We start from the raw sequence: 25306 nt of genomic DNA, 5'->3' as shown, positions 1-25306 counted from the left end.
CCCAGTGCTGGCTCTGCAAGGTACAATCAGAAAATGAAATAATTGTACCCTCTGAGACTTCATGTGTCAAGATGAGGAAAATCAATTCCTATCACCCAAAGACCTATCGCTGCAGGACACCACTATAAACTGCTGGCTACCCTGTGGTACTGGAGTCTTTAAAGGTAATTTTTACAAGAAAAAGGACACAAATTGGGAGTCAAATGGAACCCATTCTTTATGAATCTATATGAGGGGCAGAGGGCAACTAAAACCAAGAGAAGAATTTTCCTCTGTACTATCCTTTTGAGAAGTATTTACTGAAGAAACAAAACCAGAACATACTCAAGTGCCTGCTTGATGTAGAAAAACTTGCATGTGCTGAATCCATTAGAAAACTGTTCAATAACAGTCTTCCTTGTGAAAATATTAGCCTTGTAACAGTTCCAAGTTCAGCATCTCCACAGGTTATCTGTTACATAAGTGGCTACAGCGGATGTAGGACAGCTGGACAGCATTCAGTTCTAATGCGTTTCTACATTTTCCACTTGGGCAGGAATGCTCTCCTAAGGGCACTGCTGGCCAGTCCTGCTCCAAGCTGTACTTTAGGTTATTAAAAATGCTTATCAGCTTGAAATAACAACCTGAGGACTGATACTAGCATGAAGCAAATGTCTGTCACTGCTCTTCACATAGGTCACTAATTTCCATATTTTCCTTTGGATCAGCCAAGTAAGCCACACTATTACCCAATCAGTTCCAGAAAGGGCACTTTCTTTTGTTCTGTCCCAATAGCTTCCAAATTATGAGAAACCTGCTGTGAGAGCTGAATAGAGAAACGGGCATATATAAGCAACATTTCCCAAGACAGAGTGCTGGACGTCCAGTTATTTACTTTGAGTCTCAGGACAGCAATGCAAGCCTTTCTCCTTTTCTTTGGCAAACTCTAGCAAAAGTGCAGGCAGTCTTTCCACTAATATTGAAATTCCTTGTTAACCTTTATATAAGCAAATCAAATTAGGGATATGAAACAACTATTCTGACAATTTGAGAATAAATTAAATTCTGTTTTACACTGAAAACAATTTTTAAAGATTAGCAGTAATTTAGTTCCACTGGTCATTTGAAAATTGTATTGTCTTTTGCCACTACAAAAAGGGACATCCTTAGCAGATGCTTATTAATGGTTATGATTGCTTGTAGGGTATCCTGGCAATATAATACACACATATACATGGAGTAATCACTTCAAAGATAGTGGCTTTTACAAATCTTAAGTGTTCTTCCTGCTACTTTCTTCACTTCATAAATTTGGTACAGGTACTCACATCTTCAACAAGCTGTGTAAGGTGCTCCATACATCATAATATGTTGTTAGATTAAATTGTAAAAAAAAAGAGTTCTACAGCTATATCAGTGCCACTGTGGGCAAGTTGTACAAATTATGTACACAGATGGAGACAAAACAAAATCTAGCCCCGAAGTCAGAGGACTTGAGAGCCAGTCTTTGCTGTCACTAGCCACTAGAACACGTGCAAGTTACTCAACTTTCTTTAGTCTCCTCATCTACAGAGTGGGGTTAAAAACAACATGATCTCACTGTTGGGATTATATCCTAAAAACCCTGAGACACCCATCCAAGAGAACCTATGTACCCCAATGTTCATAACAACACAATTTATGATAGTCGAGTGCTGGAAGCAACCTAGGTGCCCATCAGTAAATGAATGGATCAAAAAACTGTGGTGCATTTACAAAATGGAATTCTATGCAGCAGAAAGAAAGAAGGAGCTCCTACCCTTTGCGACAGCATGGATGGAACTGAAAAGCATTATGCTAAGTGAAATAAGCCAGGCGGTGAAAGACAAATACCATATGATCTCACCTTTAACAGGAACCTAATCAACAAAACAAACAAACAAGCAAAATATAATCAAAGACACTGAAATAGAGAACAGGCTGACAGTGACCAGAGGGGAAGTGGGAGGGAATTTTAGGGGAGAATGGGAAGGGTTTATAGGAACAAATATAAAGGATACATGGACAAAAACTAGCGGGGGATGGAAATGGGAGGGAGGTGGGGAAGGCTGGGGGTGTGGGCTGTGATGGGAGTAAAAGACAGAAAACTGTACTTGAACAACAATTAAAATAAAAAAAAAACAAGATCTAACAGGGTTGTTTTAAGAAATAAGTAGATAATGTACACAAACTCTAATGACACGATGCCTGGTACATACAGGAAACAGTACATATTAATTTGTGTATATTAATTGAACTTACAATGGCACAAAATAAACCATCACCTAACATGACCTGCACTAGAGAAAGACTGTGGTAATATTCTTCAAGTCAATATTTTGAACTTGAGATTATTATGTTTGAAAAAGCATAATCTCTTGCTGACAAGACTACAGTTTACTGCCACTGGGGAAGGTTTATGAAGCCAAAGGGGATATGGTGATATGCATGAGAAGCAATTTTTTTTTCTACAAACAAATAAGATTGAATCCATTTTAATTGAGTGCTGACTTTATTCTTTAAGTCTCTGATTGGCACTTTGTGGTGACAACTTTTTTTAAAAGAGAATTTATATTCATTGCCTCCCAGGGAGTTAGTGAAGAGTTTTCGCCCCACACACTGGATGGTGATCTGTGCGTGTCAATCACTCACACCGGGGATTTCCTGCTGTAGAAACTGGTTGTAGCTGAGGCGCATAAAGTTAGCATGATTGCTCATCGTTAACAGAGGGAGACCTCCTTAGTTAATGTTTCACTAAATATCTTCTTCTTAATTTTGGGTTCAAGAATATAGCATTTTTCTTTTTGACAGAAGTTAAATGTGTTTATTGTAGAAAAGTTGGAAAATACTGAAATATACAAAAAAAATGAAAAGCCAATTGTAATTCCACTCTGAGTGATAACTACTATAAATATGCTGTGACAGGGTTTTTTGGTTTTTGTTTTTGTTTTTCTTAGTCTCATTACCTGTTTTTCTATCTCTCCAAAGTTTAAAGTTGGTACCAAGTTATAGGAACAGTTTTATATTATATATTTTAACTCAAATATTATATAATGGCCACTTTCCTGTAAAATTTCATCACATCATGAAGCTTCATTATTTATCTAATATCCTATTATGGAATGTTTAGGTTGTTTTAGAACTTTTTTCATTAAAAATACTACAATGAATGTGATTGCTCATAAATCCGATGATTAAAAATTCTTCCTACCTGGCCGAAGCACCCTGCGTAATGAATAAGGCTTGGAAAATCCTTAGAGCAACTCAGCTCTGCAATAGCTTCCGTTTCGCTCACCATCCAGCGTACGCACTCTAACTGACCGTTCTAGATTTTAGAAAAGAGAGAGAAAGAAATGCAAGGTAATTCAGGTCTGAAAAGTAGCTCATAGGTGGTAATTTTACCAAGGGAAGAAAAATCATGTGAATTTTGCCTTTTCTATCAGGCTTCATTTGTTTAAAATACAGGTATATCTCCTATGATATTTCTGGTATGTGGTTCTGGCTCTAAATCAACGATAGAATTTAGTTAAGTACATTTTCATAATTTTAGTCAATTATTTTAAAATCACTATATTGAGGTATAATCTGCATATCATAAAATATACCCTTTTAAAGTATACAATTTGATGAATTTTGACAAACATACTCACTTGTAATTACAACTCCAATAAGGATATAGATTTCCATCACCCTATCCCACCAAAAAAACCAAAAACCAAAAAACAACCCAAAACCCAAACTTCTGCTAGCCTTTTGCTTTCATTTCTGTCACCTTTACCCCAGGTGACCACTGATATGATTTCTCTCACCATAAAATAGATTACGAACTCTTGCATGTGGCTTCTTTCATTCAGTGTAACACCTCAGAGATTCATCCAAGTACTACTTATGTTAATAGTTTATTCTCTTTTATTGTGGAGAAGTATTCCATTGCATGAATATATCACAGTTTGTTTACCCATTAACTTTTATAATAAGATTTTCCCCTTGAAAAGTTAAAATGTTATGATTCCAAAGTAAAGAAAAATAGCCCTGTGATACTGGCTCCAATGCTGCCTCACTGACGCCTTCCCCGACTCTGTGCCCACAATAGCTCCTTTCTCCTGTGCCGAGACCCCATACTGTGCAGTCCAGGAAGGCTGGCGTGACATATATAACCTAGCGATTAAGACCCAGACTTTGGAATGGATTTACATCTTTAATCCCCCACTTAGTTACAAGACCTTGATCAAGTTACTTCACCTCTCTGACACTCAATTTTCTCCTCTGTGAAACAGCAGGGTGAGTAGTAACTACCTCATAAACTTATTGTGGAGCTCAAATGAGATGAAGCACATCAGCTTACTAAGCATGCGATCCTTGTTACCTTATACTACCAGCTGCTCTCAGACACTCTCCATCATTCTATAAAACAAATGAGACATTCAGCTGCCTTCCTGGATTGCATAGCACAGAAGAAAACAGCTACTATGGGCATGAAGTGAAGGAAGTCTATTCTAAAAACAAGGCAAGAGGAGGTAATCTGCTCATTCCTCATTTACTCTCATGGAGCCTCACATAGTCAACTCACAACTGTACCTATGCAGTCTATTCCCTCTATTTGGGATATCTAGCATAACTGAGTTTTTGTTGACCAGCTTCCTGGTGTCTCATTCAGATGTAGTTCCTCCCTTTTCTGCCCTCCTTGCTGCCAAGGAGGCGGATCTGTGTGCACTGGCTTCCTAGCCCCCTGGATGCAGGCTGGAGAGTGGTAGCAAGAGACCAGGGAAGGAGAATGTGTTTAGGTTCCCTCTGTTCCTGGCTCCCCCTACTCCTCTATGGGGTTGCTGCTGGCTGGCTGAGTCCCTCTACCAGTCAAATGTCAAAAGTCAGCCAGTCTTCTATCCAGCCCTCTCTCTCAGGTCCTTCCCCTGTCCCTTCAGGCTCTGGGGTGGTAACTGTGCTCTCGTTGTTACCCCCGATATTGCATTTTCCTGTGTGAGCTCCCTACACCCCACCCACCCTCCTCATGTGTATAAATCCTTCATTATACACAACTTGAACATGCCAAGTATCTCCTATAAGGAGTTTAAAAAATGATACAGTGTGCTTCATTCCCTCTGGATGAAGGAATGGGAACCATATTGAGCATCTACTAGACAAGATGGTTTATAAAAGCAGTGTTTATATAGAACACAGAAATATGAGGCAACATTTCTTTTTTTTTTTAAGATTTTATTTGTTTATTTTTAGAGGGGAAGGGAGGGAGATAGACAGAGAGAGAGATAAACATCAATGTGCGGTTGCTGGGGGTTATGGCCTGCAACCCAGGCATGTACCCTGGCTGGGAATCGAACCTGGGACACTTTGGTTCCCAGTCCACGCTCAATCCACTGAGCTACACCAGCCAGGGCTAGGCAACATTTCTGATTTTAATAATTTGAGTCTTTTTTTCTTAGTCTAACTAAAGGTTTATTATTTTTCAGTCTTGTCATAGAACTAAATTTGGTTTTGTTGACTTTATTGTTATTGTATTCTCTATTTCATGTATTTCCACTTGAATTTTTAAATTTCCTTCCTTCTGCTTACTTTGAATTTAGTTGGTTTTTCTTTTAAAATTTTTTTAAATAAATTTTTTAAAGATTATTTATTTATTTTTAGAGAGAGTAGAAGGAGGGAGGAAGGGAGTAAAAGAAACATCAGTGTGTGGTTGCCTCTCATGCGCCCCCAGCTGGCGACCTGGCTCACAACCCAGGCATGTGCCCTGACTGGAAATTAAAGTGACGACCCTTTGGTTCACAGGTTGGCACTCCATCCACTGAGCCACACCAGCCAGGTATGCTTTTCTTTTTATAGTTTCCTAAGGTAGAAGGTTAGGCTATTGATCTGAGATCTTTCTTCTTCTTCTTTTTAAATATACAGCTATAAATTTCCCATTATGCACTGCTTTAGCTGCATCCTTAAATGTTGGTTATGTTGCATTTTCATTCATTTCCAAATAGTTTTCAATTTCCCTTGTAATATCTTTGTTGATACAATGATTATTTTAGAGTAAGTTAATTCCATTTACTTGTAAATATCCCAAATTTCCTTCTGTGATTGATTCCTAATTGCATTCCGTTATGGTTGGAGAATATATTTTGTATGATTTCAATCAGTTTAAATTTATTGAGACCTGTTTTATAGCCTAACATATGGCCTACTCTGGAAAATGTTCCATGTGCATTTGAGAAGAATTCTGCTGTTATTGGATGGAATGCTGTGTTACATGTCTATTAGGTGTAGTTATTCAAGAAGGCAACATTGAAATGAGTAAAATGCTGCTAGTAAGGCAAAAAGAAATATATCACAACCATGAGTTTAAAAGCAGTATCACTTGCCATAAATCAAAATACCAAGAAAACAAAAAATGTTATTAAGTTCTAGTGGGAGATTTTTGCCTGCTGAAGTCTCTAAGCCTGGGGTCATTCACTGTATGTCAAAAAGGAATGTCAGTAGGCTGTGTTCAAAGTCATTTTTCTTATCAGACCAGCATTTTCTCTTTGAGCTTAATCAGAAGGACTAAATGAGAAAAAGGAATCAAGGTTATTTCATTCTCAGTCTGTTTAGCTCCTAAAATAATTCCTTGTTCTAGCTCCATTTCAGAAAACACAGTGCTTCCTTCACCTTATAGAATTCATTCATTCCCAAGGGCACTTGGTCATGCTCCAAACTCCCATAGTCCCTAGTGTCAGGCCCCCAGAAAACACTCAATAAATTCTGCATGTAACAGGCAAGAATTTATGATGTTCCATTTGAGGAGTTTAAGAGTGGCAGAGAGATGTTCTTCAACCCTGGTATGACTGAGGAGCTCCTTTTTCTCAGGTAATCTTATGTGACACTCTGTGACTCTGCTTCCAGTCAGCCAAGTCACATTATCCCAGCAACTTCAACCAATTTGTAGCCAGGCTGCTCGTCGTTAATGACAACAGGGCCCTCGGAGCTGTGCTTACTGACGTGAAACACCGTCAGCCAGTTACTGGGGTTCAAATAACGGTCCTGAGACAGACAGACAGCAATGACTTCTTAGGATTCTCTCTGCATTAATGTCCATTAAAATAGCCTGAATATACTGAGGCAGGACATGTGTCAGGACAGATCTCTAAAGGGGTGGCACTTGTTATAAAGTATTTGTACTAGCTGCTTTTGTAAAGTCTGTGTTAAAGGAAGGCATAGAGGAACACTTCTGTTTCTCAAATTGTTGTTCAGAAGTAAAGCATGAAAAGCCTGGGACTCCAAATCCATAAAATCTATAAAAGCTTTGAGTCTTATGTGTTTGTATGTATTCTTCATTAGAATGAACAAACAAAAAAGTGCTAAGTTTTGCATGCTGACTGTATGGTGGCAATACTATGTGGGCTGGAAGAGTTCAAGAATGAATAATAATACAGATACCATCACAGGAGTTTATACCCAGGATTGGCTTAATGACCACTAAGTTTCTTATCTAACTTCCTACTCTAAAGATTCTGACTCAAAGACAGGACTAGGACGTGGAAATTAAGGGGAAAAAAACTTTTTTCACCCAAGTATGTAGTTAGAATATATTCAATAATCTACCATTAGTCAGGAAAACTATACACTATAAGTATTTTATAAACACTAAAATATTCAGTGTTTTAATATCAATATTCATTGGCATTGCAAGAATATTTTATTCATCATTGGAACATGCCCACTGATGATTAGATCCAACTCTATTTTCCCACAAGATTCTGCCATAGGACTAGATCTTGAATTTGATGCCTGCACTTGAATTACTGATAACTTACCTGTCTTATCCATCAGGCCTGCAACTACTTAAAGGATTCTGTCTCATTCAAATTTTTATTACCATCAACTAACACAATATCCAGTGGACTTGGTGATGTCATTGAACTCAACTATGATGAACCTCAAGTTCACATTTGATTTCTCTTTCTTCATGACAGCTGCCTGCAGATCAGCTCTTAATCTGATATAGCATCATTCACAACTAAAGAAAAATGATATCCACCGGGATCATAGATTTGTCATTTTATCAAAGAGTTTTTTTAATGTCTCTTTGAAATAATACCTTATCATTGAGTAAAACTAAATAAAATAGAACACAACATTTAATATATAAAACTTTACTGTATAGTAAATAAAGATATAAAAATTCAGATTTGCATAAAAGATAAACTAGAGGTAAGATAGCAATAGTTTTTTAAATGTTATATGTTTTTTAGGGTATTCAAAAGTAGATTTAACCAGCAAGTCCCCCTAATAAAACTCTATATAATTCCATTAATAAAAATTATGATTATTCAGCTTTTGGAGGACACTATTATGTAAAGTACATATGCAGAAGCACAAGCTGTATTATATTTCCTTAAACTTCATTTCTAGCTTCTTAATAAACATGGCTGAATTCCATATTTATTTGCCAAAGACCTTAAAAGTAATTTTAGTTTAATGGCTAACTTTCTAGTGGTGTGTTATATATTTTACAGAGGCACTCGCTGAAGTGCTACAAAAGACCATGTTCTCTTGTATCAAAGTTTCTAGTTTTTAACCCTAATGCAGTCGCCATTAATTTCTGCAGTTTTTGACAAAGAGCATACTGTCTGCAAAAGCTAAACTCAAACCCAGCACTGTTATTCTAAGCCATTCCTGATCCTGAAGACATTTAAACTTCAGATGTGATCCATGAGAAGCCCACTTCATTACCTGAAATACTCCTGCAGGCTAGCATCCCTTCAAACACACCATGTCCTCATTTGTCTTCTTCATTGTACTCATATTAGGAAAAAATGAAACAGTCTCTGATAGATCCAGGTGTGGTTAAGAGCCTAAACTGCAGTCTCCATGAATAACAAAAGTTCTTAGCTCTGCAATCGATCATTTCCCTTTCTCTTTATTAGCTGATTTGAAGCCGACCCTCATTGCACAATAAATTGGAATGCACACTCAAAATCTCAAAGCAGTTAATGACTGAAATGATTAATCTCTTAAATATAACATTCATTTGCTGTTTGCTCGGTATATTACTCTCCTCTCTCTCTCCATCCCAATACTTTAGCTCCGTAGAAATCTTAAAAAATTGAAACTTAACTTTCAGCTGTGGGGGCCCCAGCCCCAACCACTCACCTTGATGGCGAGGCCCGCTGGAGTCAACTTCTCAGAGTTCCTCTCATTGAGGCAATCTTCTCCCATCAAAGAAGTGAGGTGCTGGAGACATTCCGCGTGGCCCTGCGATGCGGCAATGTGTAAGAGATTGTTTCCACTTTCGTCGTGAATCTTGTCTAGATTGTCGGCAGCTAGGTGTGGCTGTGCAAATAGCAAGATTAGAAAAACTCAGGTCACTAAAACAGAATGAGACACTTTGGGGTTTTTCTCGGGGCGCTAGGAAAAGGAGGTGAGCTTCCAGAAGCTCTGGTGGCAGCCATCAGGATCTATGTAGTCAGAATTCCATGCTATTTTCTATGACAATTTTTTTTGTTATATTATGTTTTGGGACATAAAAGCTCAAGAGACTAATTTTCGTGTGAGAGACACAGTGACCAGGAGAGGCCAGCACGCTGGGGGAGGTTCTGAGGTGGCTTGTAAACAACTGTGATGGCATTCGCAGTATCTGGCAGGCTCCTGGTCTGTTCCCAGCCACTCCACTGCTAAGTCCTGAGGGCCAGGTTGTGTTATGTTCCCTGTAGCAGGTTTGTTGAAAGAATGAACTACTAGTCTCAACCATCTGCTTTGCCTTGAACCATGGAGAACCGGCTTTGACTGGAAGCCAAATGGTGCCTGCGGCCAACTGCTGCTCCCAGGGGAACCTCTAGACACTTTCATCCCCAAACCAGCTCCTGGGGGCATGGGCAGGCCACCTGCTTTTGGTTTTCTCACCTCTGGTGGAGTTCATTCCCTGAGCATAAACTGGTTGATAAAGGCAGTTTGGTAAATTGAGAGGTGTTATCATTTGGGAAACATGAAAACATGGGAAGGAAAAAAAGAAAGAAATGAACCAAAGAGAAAAAGAGAAGAAGGGCCAAGAGAAATGGAAAAGACATTTTTAGGAGAAAAAAAATCACTACTTTATTTAGTAAAATGATTCGATCCTATCATCCCACTATGACAATAAGATCTGTGATAGCAGAGCAAGCACACTGTACTTAACCATGCATGGCTTTAGCAGAGCCACACTGCCAAGATGTGACAATTTTCCTGAATGAGACTTTAATTAACATCACAGTATTAGCCCAGGCTTGCTACTGTTTGATGCAAGCCTGGAAGCCAGAAAAGAACAATGTAGGCAGATGGAGTGTGATTTCAGTTCAGCTCTCTGAGCCTAAGCAGAACAGACTTTTCTTACATCATGTTGCTCTGTTTAGAATCTTCAGAAAAGCTTCTTCATACTCCCTAGACATACAGAGCTGCAACTGGTAAAAACTCCATCTGGGTCAGGGGACAATCAAGCTCCAGGGTAAGCTTCTATCTGCAAATGCTTTCAGCCCTCCTGGTCCAAGTCCTCGTAATAATAATCGGGACAAAAACAGAAGACCCTCTGTTCATGTATCTGGCAGTTCTACCTTCAGCAAGAAACTGACATCCCCACAAATAACTGAGTGAGAGCATTGGAAACAATTAGAAAGGCAAAGAGAAAGGCATTAAGATTCAAGGTAAAGAAAGTGCTGGGCCTTTCTGTTTTGTTTTTGTTTTAGATTGAGTATCCTTATTTCAGTTGAATTCATGCAAAGTTAAAGTGAAATAACACTCTCCTTACAGTCATTTGTTTCTCCCTGCTTTACCCTCCTAACTTTTTATTTTAAAACTCAAAAGTCAAATCACCTAATCAAAACCATAAATAAAGGCTAAACAAAAATGGGAATCAATGTATCATCATTCTGTTACTAATGAATGGAGCTGATAACGAAAGTCTCTGAATTACTCATATGTATGCTGAATTAGATCATACTTACCAGGAGAGAGATTTGTCCTTCTTTAACGATGTTCAAGATGCTTTTCACCTTCTTCAGATACTCACTCCTTTCTTCTGGGCCTTGGGAGCTGGTCCAGTTCATGCCACCGATCTGCTCCTCCAGTTTGGGTTCTGCCGCCGAGGACTGCAGGTGGAAGGCCCGGAGCTGGCAGTCTGGTGCTGGCTTCTCACCTTTCCGACTCTGGGCATCAGTGAAGGTCTTGGTCAGAAAGTCCTTACTCTGGTTTTCAGAGCCACATTTAACCAGAGGGGGTGAGCCCTCAGAGTCTTCAGTGGAGAGCTTTTGCTGGTCGCGAAGGACAGATGCCGTTTTTCTCAAGTGAGGGCTTTTCACGGGAGAAAGCACACAAAACGGCGTCATGTTGGATGGTGAGTTCTCAGCACTGCCTGCAGAGCAGCCTTTGCCAGAGAGGCCATTGATGGTCGTACATAAACCCAAAATCCTTTTTTCTGAAGTCACCTTAGTGAAAGAGGCAAGCTGTTGACTGGATTTAATGTAAGGCACATCCAGAATCTCATCCATGTCAAGGTCATAATGCTCCAGTTCGCCCAGCAGTGCACTAGGCTCCGAGATCTTACTCAGGGGGCCACCCTCTCTATCTCCGGGGCTGAGCTCTTCGGCTTGGGGGCCTGGGTCGGCATCACCTCCTTTCTGGTACTCTGCCTTCTGGTCCTTTTGCTCATCGTTTTCATTGTTGTCCAGAGTCTCTGGCTGATGTTTCAGGGGGGAAACTCGCTTCACTGGGCGGAACTTACTGTATACATCAGCGATTCCTGTGGGCTTTTGCGTGTTTGTAATAAGAGTTGAGACACTGCAATTCCAGCTTGAGCTAGAAACTGTTTTAAAATAAATTAAAAGAGGAGGCTATTAATTGAAACACTAAAAATATCTTGGCTATGCAGGCAGACATGGTCCACTCAAGTTATGCTCAAAGTAAGCCCTGTGTAAGGGGACCACTTAGAATGTATATCATAAAATAAATAGTTCACACTTAACACTGGAAAACAGTTAAAGATAAAAGAAAGCTTTGATATATTGGCTCCAAATTAATTGAAGTAAAGTAGTAATGGTGAAAGCAGACAGCCAAAGAAAACAAGCCCAGACAGGTATCTAGGCTTATTCCCTGGATAGTTTCACCTGCCTGGCAAGTATTTGGGTACCTGTCACCACCCTGAAAAGCAGAACTGGAGGACCGGGTCCTCTGTGTTAAATGAATTTCCAAACTAATTTAGGGAGAGAAGGGACGTATATGCACATATTCCCACATGTACACACACACGTATATGTATGTCCCTGAAGCTTAAGGAGTCCCATATAAAGAAGAATAAACTTTTTAATATTGGGTGAACAAATTATGACTGATTGGGTGATTCCCTGGGTGATTTGTTAGACAGACTAGGGCCAGAACAGAAAGGAAGGAAGTGGTCAGGAGTTGACGGGACCACAGGAGAGGAGCCGAGGCTGAGTGTTCTCCGTCTTAGACGGAGCATCCCAGTCCACCGTTTATTAGGTGCTTTCCGGCACGTGGTACAACAGCGTGATGCACTGACACCTCGCAGCAGAATGCACTCTTTAAGATTCAGGGCTGCCGTTCATTATTTAGAAAGCTGGAAACAAACAAGAGGGGAAGGACATTGTGAAGGGAGGGTGAGGCGGACAGACTAGGTTTTTTTTTTCTCATTTCTGTTCAAGGCTTAGATTAACACTGCAAGGTTTGCATTTGAGTGTCTGGTTGAGATGGAGTATGAAGTGAAACAGCAACACATCTGGAGGTGGAAGGTAAGAACCACCACCTCTCCCCATTAGCCTCGTAAGAAAGGCTACCCACCCCCTCTCAGTGCAGGATGGTGGAGCAACACCAGTCTCCTTGGCCATGATGACACTGCTTCCCCTCTGGCACACTCCTCTGATTAGATGACAGATGCCCCAGTGCCCCTGGAAACGTGCTGACCAGAGATTTATGGGTTCCTACTCCCTTCCACTTAGTTTACACCATCCCCTATTAAAGGAGTGAGGTTTCAGGACTACCCTCCAACCAGGGACCTCTCGTCTATCTATCCTTTTCCAGAACAGCAGCAGGTGGGAAGATTGTAACCCAAAAGCATGTTTTTGTTTCTGGTCTTTGCTATTGGGCACAGCAAAAGAGATGGGGGTATTCCTAGGCCTATCATTTCTGCAAGAGTCCCTGGCTACCACTGATTTGGGGGATAAAAGTGAAATACAAGTGATTAAAGTTCCCCAAATTTAGAGCACGGTCATTCTTCCTCCTGCCAGGGTGTGTTCTAAAAGGATTCTGAGAAGTTCTGGAGCCAAGCTAAAGAAGTGACAGGGAACATTCTGAGACTGAATGTCACATAGCTATGGGTTCTTTCTCCAAAATGGACCTCAGTTTTGCAAGGGGTTTCAGAGGATCTGCACTAAGAGGTGCTCTTCTGAGGTCCTTCTCGCTGCGGCATTTTAGAATCCAAGAAAAGGAGGTTTGAGGGGAGGTTTAGATTCTGTTTGGTAAGGAACAGGAAATAACAGGGAATGTTCTAGAAGGGAACAACGGTATCTCCATGCTCTGAAGCTGCTGCTCCCTTCCCTTCTGTTGGCTCTGGTTCTTAGTTGTACACAGTACTTGGCACAGGGCAGACAATTAACAAACACTAGTGTTCAAATTTGAATCTCACTTTGTGCAACACATTAAACCTCTTTTTAAACGCCCAAAGTGCATCCTTCTGAGGGATTTACAGCTTAATTTCACAGGGGAAAAAAGTTCTGTTAATAAACTCAGAGGAGTGATAATTACCAATAAGAGCTAGATTTTCTAGAGTTATGTATGAAATGTAAATATGCAAAAGGCAAAGACTAATTCCAGTTGGTCCATTATAAACTTAAAAGGTTTTCTAGCATTTATATGTCCTTTTCTCCCCCAAAATGTAAACCTATGAAAAAACTAATGTCTGCCAGAAATTTCTGCCAAGCCTTTCTCTCTTCCTTTCAAGAACACATGGTTAACTTACTTACTTATTTCAAAACAGAGAGATAATGGACAGAGAGTTTATAATGTATAAATATGCCTTTAATTGTATCCATCAATTGTCTGGAAAGCTTTAAATATAGTGCGATATATATATTCCTTTCCATTTCTGAGATATGTACTTATTGTTGGATATGTTGTTTGCTAATATTTTTGAAAATTACCTTCATTTCTTTGGAAAGTCTTGAAAATGTGCATCTCAAAATATAATAAAGAATTCTTAAAGGCACAGAACTCAGTTGGCCAATACAACGAGTGCATTGTGCCACTATATCTATGTATTGTATGTACAAGGTCATGGGTTCAAAGGGCTACTCTTTTATGTTGGCTTTATTTACATGTGAAATTTTTTCCAAGTGATACAGGGAAATGGATACCATATGTTTCCCAGCTGTTCTGCTCTGACGGGAGCCATCGGGAACGCTGTATGGAAATGAATTCTGTCTGAGTCTTACAAAAACACTTCTTTCCACAGAAGGGTCTAGAAACTGAAGAATGGGTATCAACATTAGGCTTGTTGTCCTTCCCTCATTCAAATGTGTGACTCTTTTATAGACTGAAAGTGAAATCTATGCTTTCTAGTCTCTGTCTTGAGTACTGAGGGAAAACATCCTAGTTGTGGGAAATGGATTATTTAACAGGTTTTCATGAGAATACTCTAATACATTACTATATGATAGACTTATCTGAGAAGGACAGTTTTATATATGTGCAAAAGATAAAACTCAATTAGTTTATTTCTCCTAAGCTGGGCAAATGGGTATTTTAAGCACAACACAAGAAAAAGGGCTGTTAATGCCTGGCAAGATTGTCACTTCCAATTCTATGAGAAATTTCACTTAGGCTGTTCTCCCCCAACATCATAATAAACTTCATACACTGCGTGGGAACAGACTTCACACTAACTGTGGTTACTAGGAAGATTTTGAGGCTAAATTTGTTTTCTGAAGATCATGAATACTCCATGTTAACAAATTTTATACCCCTGAAAAACTTATCTGCAATCTTATTAGATTTTTACAAGCTCTATGTCTAATTTATATCTCCATCCCTCAAAGCTCCCAGAAAATGGCCTTACATAAGTAAGTTCTGAACAAGGTTGGTTGGATGGATTCATTTTCAACATTTTACGAAAGTAAACGTGTCTAATATACCTTAAATCTGACTGCTGGTTGCATCACACATTTTCTAAAGTGGTCAGTAGGTGACTGGAAGTGCACTTGAGGCTGACTTACAGGCCAGTCATCTTTCCCAAACTACGGGCGTTTGGAATGCCTCCGATCACCAGCAAGATACTTTCCACTGCCCGCTGACTATCCACACTTGGCCTTTTATCCCACAAGCATTTACTGTGAGCTTAGAAACTGCAAGTATTTGTGGCAGGCTGCATGTTCTGATTTAGGGGTCTTGTCCCTCTCCACCTTTTTCTGCTTTGTCTCCTTCCCTTCCTCATCCCCCCACCGCACACTCTACTCTGTCTTTCTAACCATATTCCTCATTCCTGGTAAACCTGGCCTGCATCACATGGCTGCCACACCATCTCACAAGCTATCCATCTCCAGGGCATGGCCCACCCTTCTCTTCCTTTGACCCCTGCCCTTTGTCCCTCAGGAAGCAAGTGCTGCTGTGTTCTGCTCTGAAATCCTTCCTCTTATCTTCATCCTTCTACACTGGGACTGCTCTGAAAGTCTCTGGTAGAACCAGCCTAGGCAAGGCTCTACCTACTTTTTGGTCTTCCTTTTCAGTTCTGAGTTATCCCTCTTCAGATAAGTCTGACTTTGTTACTTCTTAGCTCAAAACCTAGGTGGACCTTTACTGCCAAAAACAGTACTTCCTCCATGCAGTAGCCAAGGCTGCAGGCACATGGCTAAATACCCCTGACTGAGAGAGTGAGGAACTTTTACTCCTTTCATCTCTCTCTCTCTTAAGTAATTTTAGGAGTCTCAATTTGATATTACAATGAATTTAACTCCTCTTCAAAATTTAAAATCTCCCTTTGGAACAATGAGACCACAGGTCACAGGTTCAGAAATTTTTATAGGTGAAGTGTTAACAGAAATATTTTATTTTCATCATTCATTTTCATGCAGACCTTAAAATTATTGCAGGTGATGTTGGTTTTCTATTTACAACACTGACATAAAGTTTCTTTTAAAAACAAGCATTTAAAAGTAAGTTACTTTAGACAAATATGTTAAATAAATAATAGTATGAGTGGCACACAAACAAAGCAAAAATAACAGAGGTAGACGCTGGGTATAACATGCATTGTGAAGAAATACTTGAATTACTGAGCCCAGGCTTTCAGGATGACAGCTAAATTCTTTAGCATGGCATATAGCAGTTCCTTTATTTATTTTCTAATTTATCTTCCTATCTCAGCACCCATCACCCCCACATCACTAATTTTTCCCTGCTTGTCCATCACCAGGCTCACCCCTTCTGGTAAAATATGTCCTTTCTTCATTGCTCCACCTTTGGGGCAATCCCCCTCTCCTGGAATCCCCTTGCTGCCTTCTCTGCCTGAGAGGCAGGCCCCCAATGAGATTCCACTTTGGCGTTACCTCCTTGGTGTGCTTCCCCTGAGTCTCCCAGGGCAGTGTTGCTCTGCGTTTCTCAGGGCCCTGATTGTACTCGGCCATACAGAGTTGGGCATTTCTGAAGTTCTGCTGCAACTGTTCACTCATGCATTTGTCTCACCTTCTCTCTTGATAGTTCCTCAAAGGCAAAGGTTGCTTGTAAACCTCTTTGTGTTTATAACCAGCCCTCTGTCTAGAATAGCATCTCATAGATACTGGGACTCAGTAACAAAATCTTTCAATGGATAAATGGAAGATGTGGGGAAGGGAAGAAGAAAGGAAGGAGGGTGGAGAAGGAAAGAAATATGCTAGGCTAAGGATGCTAAGTATAGGAAATAAATGGGAGTCTAGTCACAATGAGGCACTCTTGCCACATTTTGAACACGCTAACTGTGTTGACTATTTCAAAGTAGTACTAGTAAGCTATTGAAGATGTTCAGACATTCAGAAGATACATTACACATTTAAATATTTTCATATATTTCCTACAAGTTTTAAGTCTTGATTTCTTCATCTGTAAACTGAAGGGGTTAGACTACATGGTTGCCAAGACCTGACCCACCTCTAAATTTCTGTGACAGTATGGAATGTCTACAAATAACAGGGTTCTTTATTCTGAGTGATTCACTATGAAACACTATAATTCTTCTGGATCCACGTCTTTCAACAGATCCTTACAAATTTATAATTATGAGGCTAAGCCGATTGCTGACACAGAACAATTCTTTGGCTCTTGGGACTGATAAATTAGTATTTTCTTAGGAAGATAATGTACAGTTTGCTGTTGCAACAGTGGATCTAATTTTCTAGACTTAACGTCAATGCTGGCTCCCAAAAGGCCCATTTACTTTACTTCTAAATATGGAATTATCCATTCCATATTAGAAAATACGAACTTTAGACACCAAGAAGGTAAAGAAAAGGGATATGCCTTTAGGACAAAATAATGTATCCCTACTATTTATTGTTAAAAATTAAATGAATTCACCCTGGTTGGTGTGGCTCAGTGGACTGAGTACCAGCCTGTGAACCGAAGGGTGGCCAGTTCCATTCCCAGTCAAGGCACATGCCTGGGTTTCAGGCCAGGTCCCCAGTAGGAGGCACACTAGAGGCAATCACACATTGGTGTTTCTGTCCCTCTCTTTCTCCCTCCCTTCCCCTCTCTAAAAATAAATAAATAAATAAATAAATAAATATCCTTAAAAAATTTAAAGATTCTGTATCCCATGAAACAAAATGGTCAGCTTTAACTGTAATTGCCTTAAATGTACATAACAATACACTCCATATCTCTAGCTATTGGAAACTTGGGTACCTTCAAGACCATACCTTCCAAGTTCTCCAGCATTCCGTTTTTTCCATTTTCACACACAAGGGAGGGGTATGGTGAAAGATGAGGGGCACCAATGCTAGAGTTACGAGTTTCCTTTACCCAACATAAACTGAAATCTCCAGTGGGCCCACTTATTGAAAACACCTCAGGCTCGGGAAGACATGGTGACGGGTGACTTACACCATCTCCTGTCACTGGAAGAGGGTGTGGAGTATGGGTGAGGACTCCCTGCTGGACGCTGTTCTGTGTGATCCTAGACCGTGACCTGACCCAAGAAAGGGTTGCGTTCACTCTGGATTCGGAGAATTGTGCTCAGGCCACAATGCTGGGAATAACGAATGTGTGTGAGGGACGCATGTTTCTGGAACATTCCCACTGGGTTGCTTCTCATCCCTTTCATTGATGCCACAGACCCTTTAGTGAGAGTACTTTGAGGCTGTAGGGGAGTACCGAGAACTTGAGTACTGTACTTACAGAAAATATCAATCAATGAGTTATTCACAGTAAGATGTTAAAATACTGTTGGAAAAGATTCATGATTTGGCTCTAAATTTCCTGATGTTAAGTGGCTGCTGATATCAAGCAGCTGCTGCAAACGTCAGATCCACGTCTCATCTTTCCCAGTCCTGTCCAGAACTGCCGAGACTGCTCGCTGACTTTGTACCCCACCTGCACCCACTCCTTGGGTCTGTGCATATTCGTACACATACTCGAACCCCTCCTGCCCTGCACAGAAATGATACTTCTCCACCAAAAAGGCATGTTCTATCATAAAATCAGACTCAATATTTTGACAACTTTAAACCGTTGGACTTCAAAAGTACAGTTCACATAGAATAACAATTGGTGGGTCTGAGAAAGTACATGGTTTCAGAGTTATTCTGTCATCTAAAAAGTATGCTGACCTTCACTTTGACATTAGCAGAACCTCTGACGTGGATTAAGTCTTATATTCACTCCAGGCTCCTTCCCTCCCTCTCTCCTTCCCTACCTCCGGCCCCCCCCCCCCCCACCGCCTTCCTTCCCTTTTTTCCTCTTGTGCTGAATTGAAGAGAGAGATACACATCAAGAGACATCAAGCAGAGAAGCACAGAAACCGGAGAACTTGCTCAGTGTGTTTTCTGGAAAGCGCAGAAACATACTTACCAGTTTTAACTGAAGGTGGCGATGTTTTACAGTGTTGCTCTAATATCAAAGACAGGCAACACCGTGGCACGGGCTCCTTTGTAAGACAGAGCCAGAGGCAGAAGGAGAGGAGTGTGCATCTTGGGGGCAGGCGGGTCAGGGAGAGAACTGGCAAATCCCTGCCCTCCACCCTCAGCTCCCCATCTCCACTGATGGCTCCCAGAAGGCCTGTTTCTTTTACTTGTAAATATAGAAATTATGTATCCACATTAGAAATACGCTTTAGACATTAAGGAGAGAAAGAAAAGGGGGGACTTATTTAGGGTAGAAGAGTTTTCTACTTTTTCCCTGAAAATTAAATGAATTCTATTTTCTACAAGAAACAAAGTGGTAAGTCTGTGAAACCTGGTCCTGTTTTGAGTGGGCTGCACCTTAACAGCTCCAGGGGAGGAAAAATGGGAGGAAGAGCCAGCACTGGCCTGCAGCCTACTCTTCCTCTTGGCAGGCCCACGTGAGCTCCGGCCTGGGCCAGGCGTCTCAGTTCCAAGGCTGCAGAAAGGACAGGGCAGGTGCAGCTGAGCAAAGCCAAGTGCAGACAGGCTCGTCCCAGGACACACGCCTGGTGGAGCGGCTCTGCCTCCGCCTCCTGGTGCAGTGCAATGCGCACCTCCCAGGCACTGGGATAACCAAGGAAATAAAGGCTTACATGCACTTTAAGACTTCCTCAGAATGGTCTTTCTTAACTGGAATTCTAAAATTTCCTCCATCTAACACTTTTAGAATTGCTAATAGAATACATTTCTGTAAAGCTATCTATGTTTCTGCATACAAGTATATGATTTTCTTAGAGGTTTTCACACACAAAAAAATGGAGAATGGATGAGCAGTTCTCATGTATTCTTACTTGAAAATAAATGAGAACTCAGGGAATTTTACGTGTTATGTGGAAAATGAGACAGCATACTGACTTCTCAACCAGGCCTGAGGTTCCCTGACTCCAGCTTGTTTCCATAACACTGCAGGGCTGCTTTCATGACAGTGAAAATGATTTCCTAAACATGCAATTCACATTTTCTCTATTTGGGTCACATGTAGGCAATTAGATTTCACAAACCAGTGGCAAAACCTGGCTGTACTCATTTTGGATTCATTTTTACCTAAATCCCCAACTGTGCTCTCTGCCTAGGTTTTGGCTGCCACTCACTATGGAGCTTCTGTGTGTGAGCAAAGTTAGGAAAGTGGTTTTTAATAACAATTTTTCTTAGAAATGATGGAGTGGAAGGATTTCCCAGCTTTGTTTATCTTTAGTGCATCAGCCTAGATTTAGTCATCTTAACACTGAAAATTTGTATTTTAGGCTGCTAATTCTTCCAAACTGGTTAAAGGTGGCAATGTCTGAGGTAAGCTACAATACGAGAATATAATAAAGCTTGTTCAGATATGTTCAAGTAATTGGCAGAATATTAAAATACTTTTATAGAGTTTATTGATTCAACAAGCATTTGTTGAATGTCTTTCTAGAAGGGCAAAGGCAAGTGAAATAGACATATTCCCTGTCCTAATGGCAGAACCAAACAGATCTGGGAAAAAACACAAGAGGAAAGATAATTCTGTGGAGATCTGGGTTCAAGGAAGCACATTTCCAAATGGCTAAAGCAAGAGAGAACCTGGCCGGTTCCAAAGTTCTTCTATCTAGAGCAGAGTGAGCCAGGCTGAATGTGATCGAAGGTGAAGCTGGCGGAAGTGGTCAGGGGGCCAGTTCATTTTGGGGTTTTATTGGCCACGACAGAGTCTGGAATATATTTTAACTGAAATGTGGGATCCCTGGGGGAATTTGACAGAGAAGTGACATGATCTGCTTTACCTTATAAAATATACCCTTCTGCCTACTCTGTGGGAAACAGAGGGTGGGTGAGGGCTGGTAGTGAACACAGAAGTGAGACTAGTTCGTGGTCATTAATGCAGATGACACATAAAGCTGGCCTGGACTAGCTGGTGGGATGAAGGAAGTAAACAGATGGGGAGTTACTCTGAACACAGACAGCTCAGGACCTGGTATATAGACTGATGCTGAGTTGGAAGGAAAGGGAGGGAGAGTTCGGGCTTCGGCCATTGAGTGGGTATTTCAGGAAACTGAGTGCCTTTACCAAGGAGGAGTATGAGAAGGGACAAGCTGAGGAGAGAGATTCAAGACTTCCTCCTCAGAATTCCATAGGGCACATCATGGAGATACTGAGTGAGCCAAATGTAGGAGGCCTAGAGTGCTGAGGCGAGCAGCAGCGGCATGAGGGTGGTATTAGAAGCTATGAGAATAACTGAGCTATCAACCCAAAGAAAGAGAGGAGACAGAGTCCTGGTGAATACTTAAGTGGCACTTAGATATTTATGGGTCAAATAGAGAAGGGACTGTAAAGGAGACTAAGAAGATGTCAGAGTGTTGGGAGGAAAATGAGGAGACAGGTAGAATCACATAACCAGGAGAAGGGAATGTTTCCAGAAAGGCAGAGCCAAGTCCAAAATAAGGTGAAGAGGCCAAGAAAGATGAGACTATCAGGATCAATGAACTTAGCAACGTGGAAGTTGTGACCATCCCCAGAGAGGTGTAGGTCACGCTGCAGGTAATCTCGGTGCATCGGGGGTAGAAGACCAGAGATGGAGGTTCCCTTATTTTTTCAAAGCAGGTTGGCTGTAAATCATGGGGTCGGGGAGAGGCAGCAGCAGAGAATCAGGGTGGAAACCACTAGAAGGGGTACTGTTTGCTTGTTTTTTAAGATAGGAGATAATTAGAGGGGGCCTGTGTGATGAGGATAATGACTCCGTAGAGAGGAGGACACTGGCTGTGTAGCTACAAGGGGAGATAATGGAAGGGTCAAGGTGCCAAGCCAAATGAAGAGGCGTGTCCTGCTCTTCAATTGTAACACAAAACCCAAAGAAGCAAGGCTGCCTTTCACCTCTTCACACATCCATTCGTCCATCCATACCTCAGTGTACACAGGGGTGGACAACAGCAGACTTACAGTGGTTTGTATGGACAAAGACATAATACAATAGTTAATAAATAAATAATAATACAAGAAAAAGTCTGTGTTTCACAGCTGTAAACCTACTTTTGCCCACCCCTGTATTTGGCACCAGTGCCAGGCACTGGAGATATAATGAACAAAATTACCCCAAAGAGATTTTGTCTATCAGAGAAAACTGATATTAAACCAATGTCACATTATTAATAGTTTTTGAAACACAGGTATTCAAACAGGGAAAGTACAGAGAGCTAGGAAATGATACAAGGTGGGGGTGGGTATTGATGTAATCTAGGCCTTGCATTGTTCAAAACAGAAGCCATTAGACATCTGTGGCTATTGGTACATGTCAAAGTGATAACAGTTTTGACTTATTGGGTTAAATAAAAGATATTATTAAATTAACCTCACTTTTATATTTTCTAATATGGCTACCAGAAAAGTCTTAAATTATGTGCATGGCTTACATTATATTTCCACTGGATGGCGTTAGTGTGGGGATTACAGGAAAGAGGCCCTGAGGAGGTGAACTTGGAGGTGAAAGGAAAAACAGGACATCCCCAAGTGAAAGAACACAGCTCATCTGGAGGACTGAAGGGGACTCCTTGATGTGATCGGCAGGCAGAAAGCAGAGGGAGGGTGGCACGTGAGGAAGCTTGCTGACCCAGGAGAAGATCGGGCAGGGCCCTGAAGGACACATGAGAGTGCTTCCCACTGTTTGTCTTCAGAACCATCTTCGGAAACCATTGCCTGCTTTTGAGCATTGACTGACATGATCAGATTTGCATTTTAGAAAAGATTACCATGTCTTACCATGGACAACTAATGAGCAGCAAGGTGGCCTAAGCTGGTGCTTCTCAAAGTTGAATATGTATAAATAAGTTACCTGGAGAGCTTGGTAAAATGCAGATTCTGACTCTGGAGTCTGGGGCAAGGTTTGGCAGCCAGCATTGCTAACAGGCTTCCAGGTGATGCTGCTGGTGCTGGAGCCGGCCCTGTACCACACTGTGAGATGTGAGATGCAACGCCCAAGTGAGTGACCAGGTGCCACACAGCAGGGTCTGCGCTTTGATGAAAGTCAGGGCCCTTGACTTTCTCTGATGATCCTTCAACTAGGAGATTCCAGGATTCTGTTTCTATGACTTTAGTTTCTTCAATGACTTTTTTTTTTTTTAATAGGAAGAGTCAGGGCAAAAGAGAGATGTGGACCAAAGAAGGGTCATTTAAAATGGGAAGGCAGAGCCCATTTAATATTGGGAAACAACAGAAAGAAGATGGGCTTTCAGCAACAAGTGAGGTGCAGTCAGAGATGCCATAAGCCTCCCAACCTAGTAACCCCCTTCCCCAACCACAGTGCCATGCACTCACACTTTAGCCTTGAATGGGGCAGATGGGCCAGGAAGCCACTTCTCCCTCAGGGAGAGGACAGGACTGAGACTTCTGGGAAGGAAGCCACTGTGAGGCCGCAGTGAGGTTCCTTGTCCCTGTGCTTCTGTTCTTTCCCTCCCAGCCTAGAAGCTTGTCTGCACTTCCAGTGTCTCATCCTTTCTTACTGCAGGTTTCCTTGAACTCATTTCTACCAAGAGATTTCTCTGGTTTAAGGGTGGGGCATGTTTCTAAGAGTCCAATAAAAATAAACCAAAACATGGAAGAGGAGCTTGTGAGTCCTTTCCCCTAAATTTTCTCTCTCTCTAAATACTGTCTCATTCCTGATTTCCTTAGCTTCACAATGTTGTTAGCCTTTTAAAAAATCAGAGAGCAGTGGTGCTTATAGTTGTGGTCAGATAAAGAGGAGAAATGTTCCAGTAGAGACAGAAAGGGCCAAAGACACATGTATTTAAGCTCTGCTACATCCAGCCCCTTTTATTACTTTTGACATGACCAGAGTTTAATTTTAACTTTTCAATCAACCCCTGCTCCCATCGTTCCCCATAATGTCATTTACTCTTTCTCTTAGAAACATGAACAGAGTGTTAACAATTAAAAGGTAGGAAGAGTTTCTCCCTTTGGCCAGAGAGGGCAGCTCCCTGTGGCCAGAGACATATAAGTTCTGTGGTTCATTCAAAACGATGGCCATGCATGTTCTCTAATAAGAGAAAAAGCAATAGACAAAAAACTGTGCTTACATTATGATTGCAATCATCCAAAACATATGCCTCCAGAAAAAAAAATACTAGAAAGAAATATAGTAATTTCATTTTGGTGGTAGAGTTAATTGTAGTTTTTACTTTTCTCATAATGAATCATATAATGAATCTTATAATGAGTCATATCCCTTGTATAGTTATAATTTCTTATAGTGAATCATATTTCTTGTATAATTATAATTTTTTCAAGAAAAATAAAAATAACTGTTTTATTTGACTAACACTCTCATCTAGATGTCTTAATGTAATATAAATTTTTACTATAGTTAAATAAATGAAGAGTTTTGTCATAAATGTTACATTGTTTACTGTATTAGGTTGAAGTGCTTGTTTTCTTGATTGGATCTTAGAAAATGCATTTTCCTATTCTTTGGAGTCTGTTTTATATTATATCTTTTTTTTCATGTCAAATGAATCAATCAGCAGGATTTTCAATTTAAATTGGCATGCCAAACTTCTTTTCATACTTTTAGCTGTTAAGCCTTAATAAAATAGAAAGCAGGGTGTTATACACTTAGCATCATCAGCTATGTCACAGCAGCTTTGAAAGAATAAATGTCATGCCAACTTATTTTTTTTGTTTTGATGCTGGTCAAATCCTTGGAAACCTTAGAAAACCCTATGTGCTCAAAAGATCAGGGTTTGTCACAAAATTTACACACACAGAGTAAAAATATAGCAAATTAGAAATGCTTTTAAATATGCATCCAAAGTGGCTTTTACCAGATACCAAGCTTAAAAAGTATTGTATTTCTTTATTCATTGACATCTGGTGATGATATATAATGTAGGTATATTCTTTCAGAATCTTTTCTCCAACACATCCCAAGGCCATTTATTACTGTTACATAACCAGACTTCATGACCTCTGCATCTAAGCAGATGCAAAGCTGCATTAATATTTATCTTCCTTCTTTCATAAGAAAATGCTACAAGGCACTCAGCAGATACATATTTTGAAGAATCACAAGACATTTAAAGTGCCATGACTTGAAACAAATGTGCATTTGAATGTCTACTTAATTTTTAAAAACTCAAAGTCACTGTAATTTAATATGTTTGATTTGAATACCATATGTCAACATAACATGTTTTAGCACTTGTTTGGGA

General features: G+C 40.5%; 1 protein-coding gene across 3 annotated transcripts in view; it reads right to left on the bottom strand.

Moving 5' to 3' along the window:
• LOC123818095 (synuclein alpha interacting protein) overlaps positions 1 to 25306 on the bottom strand; it is a 142834-nt gene that overhangs the window by 22359 nt on the left and 95169 nt on the right. For all 3 annotated transcript variants that reach the window (XM_045837991.1, XM_045837993.1, XM_045837992.1), the window contains exons 4-6: positions 10950 to 11806; positions 9127 to 9306; positions 3209 to 3322 (exon numbers count right to left, since the gene is read on the bottom strand). In XM_045837991.1, the coding sequence (XP_045693947.1) occupies positions 3209 to 3322; positions 9127 to 9306; positions 10950 to 11806 (1151 nt within the window). The remainder of the gene's footprint in view (positions 1 to 3208; positions 3323 to 9126; positions 9307 to 10949; positions 11807 to 25306) is intronic.

The sequence above is a fragment of the Phyllostomus hastatus genome, unplaced genomic scaffold (genome assembly GCF_019186645.2).
Source record: "Phyllostomus hastatus isolate PE091 unplaced genomic scaffold, TTU_PhHast_1.1 phas_contig_254, whole genome shotgun sequence".
NCBI classification, from domain to species: Eukaryota; Metazoa; Chordata; class Mammalia; order Chiroptera; family Phyllostomidae; genus Phyllostomus; species Phyllostomus hastatus.
Note: the sequence above shows the minus strand (reverse complement) of the source record. Positions and strands in the feature narration are given on the sequence as shown.